General features: G+C 43.1%; 1 protein-coding gene across 1 annotated transcript; it reads right to left on the reverse strand.

Annotated features, from left to right (window-relative positions):
* Positions 1–3,993: 3,993 nt before the first annotated feature.
* Positions 3,994–7,074, reverse strand: LOC121683493 (succinate receptor 1-like). The gene is made up of 2 exons (XM_042063120.1): positions 7,066–7,074; positions 3,994–4,990 (listed from the first exon to the last, which is right to left on the reverse strand). The coding sequence occupies exons 1-2, from the start codon at positions 7,072–7,074 to the stop codon at positions 4,037–4,039; spliced, it is 963 nt and encodes a 320-aa protein (XP_041919054.1). The 3' UTR covers positions 3,994–4,036.
* Positions 7,075–10,712: the final 3,638 nt, after the last annotated feature.

A 10,712-nucleotide genomic window follows, 5' to 3' on the forward strand; every position in this document is an offset into this window, starting at 1 on the left:
CACAGCGCAGTGGGAGAGTGAACTCAAAACCGCTGATACAATGATCATTTGAAGGGAAGCTAATGAGAGTATAGTCAGGCATTTTCCTATGTACACAAAGGCCAGACTAGCAGAACACAGAGCTAGATTAAAGGTGAGTCATGTGATATAATGTAACAAGGTTTGTGGTAGTAGCATAGTGGCTAAGGAGCTAGGCTAGCATGCAGTAGGTGGTGGTAGCGTAGTGGCTAAGGAGCTGGGCTAGCATGCAGTAGGTGGTGGTAGCGTAGTGGCTAAGGAGCTGGGCTAGCATGCAGTAGGTGGTGGTAGCGTAGTGGCTAAGGAGCTGGGCTAGTGTGCAGTAGCCTGTAGGGTGGTGGTAGCGTAGTGGTTAAGGAGCTGGGCTAGCATGCAGTAGGTGGTGGTAGCGTAGTGGCTAAGGAGCTGGGCTAGCATGCAGTAGGTGGTGGTAGCGTAGTGGCTAAGGAGCTGGGCTAGCATGCAGTAGGTGGTGGTAGCGTAGTGGCTAAGGAGCTGGGCTAGCATGCAGTAGGTGGTGGTAGCGTAGTGGCTAAGGAGCTGGGCTAGCATGCAGTAGGTGGTGGTAGCGTAGTGGCTAAGGAGCTGGGCTAGCATGCAGTAGGTGGTGGTAGCGTAGTGGCTAAGGAGCTGGGCTAGCATGCAATAGTCAGTAAAGTTTCCAGGAGAGAGTGATAAGGGGCACCTTCTGCCAAAAAATGATGGATGACCCAAAGGTCAAAAAGGTCAGGTTCATTTATGGGTCAGTGGGCGTGTCCAGTCTAGTATATTCTAGAAGATTCTGGAACATTCCAATAAGGTCACATGGGTGTGTCTTATGACATCACATGAGGAGGCGTTACTTTTCAGATGATGAGATGAGATGAGATGAGATTTAACAATTTAATGGTTAATTAATTAATTAATTGTTTTCAATAGAATTTTTTTTTCATGCTTGTGGACATAGACAGTGAGAGTGTTTGGTGACATTTCACAAAAATCAGGCTGTGGGGCATACTCTCTCAATGGTCAGGCCGCCCTCTCACAGCTAGTGCTGTGAGCACACTTTCACACATACGCACAAACACACACGCACGCACGCACACACACACACAGACACAGACAGAGTAAAATGGTAGAATGACTGTATGCTAAAAAAAAATTTTGATTTGAAAAAAAATTGATTATAAAAAACCACAGAGTCCTGAGGAGATTCTGAAGGCAAAGGCCTGTGAGAGACAGAGTCCGTGAGAGACAGCCTTGTGTGTATGATTATAAAAAAAACACAGAGTCCTGAGGAGATTCTGAAGACTACGACTGTCCGAGCGTATGACTGGAAATGAGTCAAAAATGAGAAGCTGGCAGGGCGTGGTTGTCCCAGATTTAGACTAGTATTTCTCGTACCAATGGGATCATTGGGTGTGGTCAGCCTGTTAACCAATGAGCTTCCTTGAACTAGCGGTCATGTTCGGGCCATGCTCACCCATCCCCGGGTTACTATCGATCACCCACCCACCCTGCGCACCCCCTGCAGACTCATCTGTAAGACATTAAAATCAAGGAGTTTTTACTAACCACAGGGGGTAGACCTAACTGCCCCTAAAGTTCATGAGAGAGGTCATACCCACCCAGCCCAGGGGTGTGAGGTTACTTTCGCCCACCCCACCAGGTGAACATCCCCCCACCCCACCAGGTGTGAGCATCCCCTGGGAGTCATCTGTAAGACATAAAATCAAGGAAAGTTTTTACTAACCACAGGGGGTAGACCTAACTGCCCCTAAAGTTCATGAGAGAGGTCATACCCACCCAGCCCAGGGGTGTGAGGTTACTTTCGCCCACTCCACCAGGTGTGAGCATCCCCTGGGAGTCATCTGTAAGACATAAAATCAAGGAAAGTTTTTACTAACCACAGGGGGTAGACCTAACTACCCCTAAAGTTCATGAGAGAGGTCATACTCACCCACCCCCATGTGAACAACCCCGCACCCCACCAGGTGTGAGCATCCCCTAGGGAGTCATAGGACTCATAGGACAACATGAACATCATGGACCACCAGTTTTAGGGGGTTTGTAAAAAAAAGAAATAGGAGGAGTCGCTTAGAGTTGTCGAGCCAATGGTGGATGAAGTACAAGAAGAAGAAGAAGATGCGATTGCCGGAATGTCTAGAGGAAACGTCACTCCTCCAAATGCTGTTTCTGAACCTGACGAGCGTTTGCTGGGAGCTCCTAGGAGAAAAAGACTCTTAGGATATCAAGAATGTCAAGAACCTCATCCCTGCGAGTTAGGAGGAAAAGAGAGATGGTGTAATCTAAGTTTAGGGTACGACTTTTATTTTCATTTGGGTCAACTGGGTCTGTAGGCCTATAGACTACTGAGACCGAACTGAGACCACAGACATCCCAAGTCTCCTGGAAGTTCCGGGAGTCTCCCGCATATTGATAGCGGCTCCCTGTTGCCCGCAAATGAGATAAAATCTCCCGGAATCTAGAGCGAGCGAGCAAGAGCGCGCACACGAGACTGAAACTTCAAATCGAAGTGTGTGCATCTGAGTGTAGCGCGCACACGACAGGGTCCCACTGGTGTGCCTGTGAGCAAGGCACTTAACCCCAAGTTGCTCCGGGGACAATGTAATCCCTTGTAATATAATTGATATAAGTCACTTTGGATAAAAATTGTCTTCTAAATGAACAAATGTAAATGTAAAATGTAAATACTGTAAGTCAAATACTGATATTTTATATACTTTTATAAATTTGCTTGTGAGGCCACAGGAGGTGTACTAAATGAGGAGAAACAAACTAAAGTAAATTGAACTGCCTGTCTCAAGTGTTTTTGTCTGAGAGTGAATGAGAACCAGGCCTTGCTTGGCCCACCTCGATACTGTAACATGCCAGTGGAGTCACTCTTGATGTAACATAACCAGAACGCTGTGCAAATAGGCACGGGATGATTTCTGTTAATAACTGTCTTTTCACACTAATGTTCGTAGTAATGAAGCATGACCTACAGCAAAGAGCACTGACAGCATTAAACAGCCATCATTATATAACCAAGATTAATAATTAAATATCATACTTGTAATTATTCAAATGACTGTTGTAAACAAGATTGTGTGTAATGCTTGATCTGGCAACGCAGTGGCACTGGCAGTGGCAACTGGCAACACACCTGCTTCATCACAAAATGTGTATTATGTGACCTGAGTTTGAACCAGTCTAAGCTGTAAAAGTGCATCTGCTATAAAGTCAACATTGTAAAAATCACAATCAATATGTTCAATCTTATTCTTTCCAAAAAACAGTTAAACATTAGATTAAGCATAAAATCTAATCATAATAAGATTATGTTTAGAGACAGCCTATGTCTGTATCCAAACAATCAGATGGCCTTTGTCACTACACAGCAATTGTTTTGTATCATAGCTTGCACAAACAAACACTAAATGGTCATATACCATAATAACAAAACGCTTTAGATAATAGTTGGAATGTTATTGTAATTGTTTAATAAATTACTTTCACATAATTGTATGGTTATTAGAATGCTGCAAAATTGAAACCAAGAAAGTTAGCTTGGCACATACAAAAACAAAGACACAATTACCCAAGACATGTGGTGTCATCTCTACCAACACTTCCCAATGAAAAAAAGGGCAACACTTGGTTCTCTTGTATGAAGTGCACCCCTAATATCAGGTTTAAAAAATGTGGAATAATGGCATATTATACACAACAAAATAAGTAATTTTTCAGAAGATTAAGCAGAGCTCTGAAAATGGCGTTGCAGTAGCATTAAAGGTACACTATGCAGGTTTAGGTATTTTTGGCGAGTGTAGAGCTCCCTCTAGAGTTGCGATGTATTTATATGTTACTCTGCTATTGTAAATAGCAAACTTCTCATGACTAATCCCCCTGTACACAATGCAAATGCTTTTGTTGTGGAGGTGAAGGATTAACAAAAGGCAAAAACTATTTCCAAAGAGCTATATCTACTGACAAGGTAATGTTTCATGATACCCAAGGACGTTGTCTTGTCCATTCATGATGTTTTGCAGCAGAAGCCAGTGAGTCTAGTTCTCATCTGCTGACCCCTGGCCAGGAGCTGCTCACGGAAACGTTCTGTCATCAGGAAGTAGAAGATGGGGTTGATGACGCTGTGCGCGTAAGCCATCGGCCTTGTAACGATGTACACTGCCTTGATATTCACAATGGTGCACTTGGATATTCCGCCCACCGGCAGTTGTGTAAGGATGCGCATGTTCCTCATGATGTGGTATGGGAAGTAGAGGAGCAGGAACATGTATGCAGCTGCCCTCACTACACGCAGTGGCCTCCTGAATGAGGTTACCCGCTGCTGGAAGGCCTTCTCCTGAGTCTTCAGCATGGAGGCGATCTTCTGAGAGCTCCAGAAGAGGACCACCAGGGGCAGGATGTACCCCACGACCGTCAGACCCAAGCTGTAGCCCAGGAAGTCCCAGGACCTCGAGAGGCTGGCAAAGTCATGGCACACGGTGCCGCTCCAGCGGGCGTTGTCCTTGATGGCGTAGTAGACCAGAGGGGTCATCTCGAGGTTGACGAGGAGCCAGGTGAGGATGGAGATGCGGATGGCCATGCGTGGTGTCAGGAGTACGTGGGCGCGAGCAGGGTGGCAGAGCAGCAGGTAGCGGTCCAGACTGACCAGAGCCATGAAGAGGACGCTGGCGTACATGTTGACGAAGAGGATGTAGCGGTTGAGAACACAGCTGACCGGCGATGTCTCCGTCATGTCGTTGGCGTACAGGTAGGAGAGGCGGGGCAGAGCGCACACACAGATGATGTCGGACACCGCCAGGTTGTACAGGTAGACGTTGGTACTCCGCCATTCCTGCAGGCACAGCGGGTAACCCAGGACGACCACTAGGTTGCCCAGGAAACCCAAGGTAAACTCCAGGGCGTACACCGGGCAGAGGTAGTACTTCATGAGGACGTCGTCCAGTTCAGTGCAGTTATCCGCCTGTCAGGAAAAACAGCATTTGTATCTGGGCAGGGACTGGCCACACGCCACACACTGGCCGTTTGTACTTCATAATTATCACTAATACTGTAGTTATCGCGCTCTGGAGCCTATTTTACTGCCTCTAGGAGTCCATTTGCAACTGGCCCTTCCTACTGACTTTGACAATACTACAATACCTACTGACAATAGAAGCCTAGAAGAAAACATTTGGTAACACTTTACTTGACAGTATCAACATAAGAGTAACATGACACTGTCATGACACATGAACCCTAACCTCTAACCCTAATCCTAAACCTAACCCTAACTTGTGACAAAAACCGAATGTCACTTAATCACAGAAGCGTCATGTCACTCTTATGTCGATACTGCCAAACAGTTTCCTTTTTATATATATATATTTTTTTTTTTGGGGGGGGGGGGGGGGCTTTTTATGCCTTTAATTTTGATAGGACAGTAGAGAATGACAGGAAGCGAGTGGGAGAGAAAGTCGGGTGGGATCCGGAAAGGACCACGGGGCGGGAATCAAACCAGGGTCGCTGGCGTACGGTGCAGGTGCCCAAGCCAGTCGCGCCACAGCTGGGGCCAACAGTTTCCTTTTTTAACTTTTTGACATTAATCCATTAGTAAAATCTTGATTTAGTAGTTTGTATGTGATTAAAATTCCTGACTACGACATTTCCTACTTTCACAATACTAAAACACAATTTTGTTGGAATTGTCCTCACAGATATCTAAACATGTTCCATTTTTGTTGGACATCTTTGAAGCATTCAATACTCAGCATGAAAACATACTTCTATGACCTAAATCTTTGAATGAATGCCAATAAATGATGATACCATGAAAACAGTTAAGTGAAGTAGTTTATGTGTACATCCCACCTTTCTTTAGGCCAGGTGCAGGACCGTTGTCGAAACACTGGTTTTAATTAAAAGGTTTGGAGCTAAACTCTAGTGTGCCGACATTCCCTCTCTTCAAGTACAGTCAAAACAGTTCACTGGGCTGACTACCACACATAAACAATGTGTTTCCATCTAAAAACAATCATTGTTATGACTTAAACACTTGATTGTCTGCTTACTGTGTTGTAAACACATGTTTAGATCCAGTGTAAAATAAAATATTCAGTCTGACAAATCTTCACACTATTACCATATCAATCGCTGTAAGTATCCATCTAAATTAAATCAAGTTCAGTCAACAGACAACAGTGAATGTGACTGACATTGTTTAGTTTATTTCCAAACATATCTTTAGTCTGAGAGAAGCTGATCTTACCATTGTGCTTGTCGTTGGTGTTACAATGGAAGGTAATGTTTTCTGCAAACAAGGATGCTGGTAGTTATCGGGAGGAAGTTGCCGTGTTTAGGGGTTGGAGACAGTGACTCAGAACCGCTGATACAAAGATACTTTTAAAGGGACGCTAATGAGAGTATAGTCAGGCATTTTCCTATGTACACAAAGGCCAAAGTCACAGGGTCATTGCATGAAAGACATGCTACACTCAGAACTCACTCGAGACACTCACTGTACTTTTGGAGAGAGAGAAGCTCTCATTTCCTCACACCACGTTCCTGCACCACGTTGATTCCATACCATTACCTTACGTGGCAAGAATGTTTTTTTTTATTATTATTATCTGCAAAGGAAGAAAGTTGATTATATGGTGCCCCATTTGTTCAAAGGGTTCCACAAACCTTCAACACTCTATGGGCCAAAGTCTGAGCAGCATGGATATGGGACAGTGGGCTCATCTCACTATTACTTACTGGCCATCTGGACATGCTAGCCTGGTGCCATGTCCACCTCATTGACCTATAGGCCTTCATGCCACATCAGATATTCGGAAATTCGATAGAGGAAAAATGACTTGAACGCAAAGTTGAGCCGGAATTTTTGCTCGGAGACTCGTGCAGAAGTCTTGTGCCCTGAGGTATCCGACTTGATGTCACTATCATATTTTTCAACCACGGCGGCCTCCCTTGCAACAACACTGGCGAATTTCACTCTCATTACAAATAGGCAAGGTAATTTATCACTAAATTAACATTACAGATAGAAACACTCACCCGAGACATTTTTCGCTTGCCAACACATAGTAAGCTGATTAAATAACTCATTTATGCATTTCCTGTATTTGTTTTCCGAACTGATCTCATGAAAATCATGTAAAGTCGGTTCCTCCGAGCTTGCGAACAGCATAAAGGCGTTATTATTCATGGGTTTCATCAGGTCCCTTTCCACAGGTGTATAAAATCAAGCACGTAGATTATGAATGCAGACTGCATGCTTGATTAATACACCTGTGGAAAGTGGAAAGGGACCTGATGTATCCGACCCCAAAGTAAATGTGCTTGTGAACGCAGTAAAGCAATTTGTTACACTCGTTATACTTCCTGACACTGAGGCCGTCGGCCCGCCGGCCCACAGTTGCAAGGGTGGTTTTTCCGCTCACGGGCGCTAGGGGGAAGCGACACGGCCACCATTCAACCCGAAAAAAGTCATATAACCATTCCAATGACTCTGAAGCTGTTAAATGAAGGTAAATTAAGCTAAAAAACTTGCATATTAAGCTAAAAAACCTGCATAGTGTGCCTTTAAAGCATAGGCTCATGGCACTGTGGGCACAGTCAAATGTTGCTTGCAATTCTTTCACACAAACATTGCATCACAGACGTATGTTACAGACCACTTGGAGGTGCAAACAATCGGATTTTTGGTTATTTGACCATCAGTTAACTTCGAAACAGGCATTTTACTTTGAATAGACAATAGCAATACATCAAAGAAGTGATTAACGCCAAAAACATTTGACACCTCCGATATGTTTAGTGTTCTAGACATCAAATAGCCCGTTATAGTTACCAAATTCATAGCCAAGGAGCCAGAAGTGAACACACATGGATGGCTATAAAAACAGTACTTTCATTATACAACTAAACACGACAAAATACTTGTATAACCCTTGAGCCAGCTCCTATGTGATCTCAATGGCGATGCAGCGTTTGTTTGCACCTCCAAAAACATGGCGTACCTGGTTACTGTCCCAAAATACCCTCAAACGCCCACAAATACCCGTATGTTTATGTGGAAGAATTATAAATCTGGTGTGTGCATGTTGCAGTGGGCCTAGTAATATGAGCATGTGAAGTGTCATTTCAAGATATTTTTTTATATTTAGAGAATGTGCGCTCATTTTGCAAAATCGTGAGCTTGTCTTACTTCACCAACATCAAGGTTGTATCCATGGAGCCCACATTGGGGGGGGGGGGCAAATGTGCATGGTGGGTTAAATCAGTTCCTGCCATGTCCCTAGTATACGTACAAATTCACAAACACATGTGGTGATATGTTTACATGTTTTCTTTTAAACAATAATAATAAATAATAATCAATAATACTGTTTTTCTGATTTTGTGCTCCATTCTATTTTAGCTATTGAGGGTTGAACAAATAACAACCATAATATCATCATATGAACATAAATCTGTGCATTGGCATAGAAAATAAGAGCAACATCTGCATGTGCTTTCTGTGTATGCCCTTGTGTGGCTATACCATGGTTCCATGTGATTATGTAATAACAGAGAAAAGGAGATGGGGGGAGTGGGGTTAAGTGAAAACAAACAGAGACAAAAGGTGCAGCGTAATCGCCAGCATAGCCATGACACCAAGACAGACAACAAACATATTAACAAAAAATACAAAGTAAAATATAGCCGCAAGCGGCAAAGCCGGGCCCGAGCACCTGCGGTCCGAGATCCATGACATTTCGGAATGCAGAATGCACCCATTCGTCAAATGCACGTTTCTGATGTGTGTGCTATTTGTTTTGCATTGGAAGCACTTACTCACTTCCTGTTGGATGTGACATTTTACCCCAATGATATTCACTAGGTGGTGTTACACCACAAATATGTGGGGTACAATGATGTGCTTCCAAGTAACCAATTTACGACATACATTTTGTGATATACAGTACAGTGCAACAATTGACAAGTTTAAAAACTCCTTTCAGTCTACCCACTGGGGGGGGGGGGGGCCTCCCTAAGACCTCCCCATGTATTTGTCTTAGGGAGGTCCATATCCCAACCAACTCTGCTGACCACAAGACTCCATGACATAAGAGGGCGCTATAGAATCCCTGGACCACACTTGTGGCCAAATCTCTGTCCCAGATTAGAGACTATGGTTGCCAAATTTCATAATTTGTCGCCCTTGTCAACCATTTATTTCAGCCTACTTGGAAGAGGTAAGACCACTGAAATAGCCATTATATCTGTTGCCAGATGGTGATACTATGCCAGACATTTATTTTGGACATATGAATATCATCATTACCATGATAATCAATAAACTGTGAAGTTTTAGCCAAATCAACCAATGCTTTGTGACTTAATGACACATTTTGCGTTTATTCATTTTGTGTTTATTATTAATTCCATCACCATTTCGACACATTTTAACATATCAACAATCCCTTCACTATTTAACATCAACAACATAACATAACAGTAACAAAAAAAGTAGTACTCGTCAGTAGCTTGCGCAGGGTCCCTAAGCATAAAACGAAGCAACAGCAACGTAGTTAGCCAGAGTTTATTAGAGCAGACTGTTAATCTCACAGAACACTGAGATCTCACACTGAGCATGACGTCTATTGCCGGAAGGTAATGACTTATATGGACTTTCCTTTGAGAGGAGCTAGGAGGAGAACAGTTGGTAAGTGTTCTGTTCTTAACAGTCTTCTGTAATGACCGTATTGTCATTTTCGGGTCAAATGGTCTTTTGAATGGGAGTGCTAGGGGTACACTATTTTCATGCGATCAAACGATGATCGCATCAAAATCGCTATTTTTAAAACACTTTTAAGACACAACATGAAACTTTGCTCTAAGTATCACCACGGTCTCTACACATGACCTCGAGCATTGAGAACATTGCTTGTGCACACAGAGTTTACTAAAAAGAAAGGTTTTGAACAACTCACTTCTTGACTGTCAAGATGGCGGCAAGCGGAAAAACCAACTGCTAAAGTGAATTGTTGAAAACCTTCTTTTAAGGAAATTCTGTGTACACAAAATGTTCTCAATGCTCGAGCTCAATCTTAAAAGTGATGCTTCCATCCTAATTATGCTTTTAAACTCAGGTACATTCACAAAAAGACCCGAGGTTGCATTTTTGCACCCTAGGTTGAGTTACGCTTTAATGGCGAAGCAAGACCCCTCCAGTAGCGCATTGGGGTCCGGTTCGCCCTGTCGGGACTTATTTTCCTGATAATGACCAGTGTATACATGATCCCTTACATAATGCAAAAATCTTTTAACTTTGATATGGTTCTGATGACCCACCTGGAGAAGTTTGTCAAAACTGATCATGTGTCACGACTGCAATAGCCACTGTAACTTTAATTGGGTGGCGAGGTATGCAAATTCATCATATCGCTATTTCAGCACATTACATTAACATATAAAAAAGCTTCTCAATTTAGAATCACCAACATCTCAACATCATTTTTACCAACTTTGACATGAATCGGATTAATTGTCTAGGAGAAGAATTGCTATTGCGACAACATTTTATCTGATTCTTCTACTCATGTCATAGATTTGATCAATGAAATGTCATATACTACAGGATATTGCACACTGATGTGAAAGTTGCAGTCGCCTAAGCGATGAGACCGTATCAGTCTTTGTTCATCTGATCTTTTATA

This window comes from Alosa sapidissima, chromosome 15 (genome assembly GCF_018492685.1).
Source record: "Alosa sapidissima isolate fAloSap1 chromosome 15, fAloSap1.pri, whole genome shotgun sequence".
NCBI classification, from domain to species: Eukaryota; Metazoa; Chordata; class Actinopteri; order Clupeiformes; family Clupeidae; genus Alosa; species Alosa sapidissima.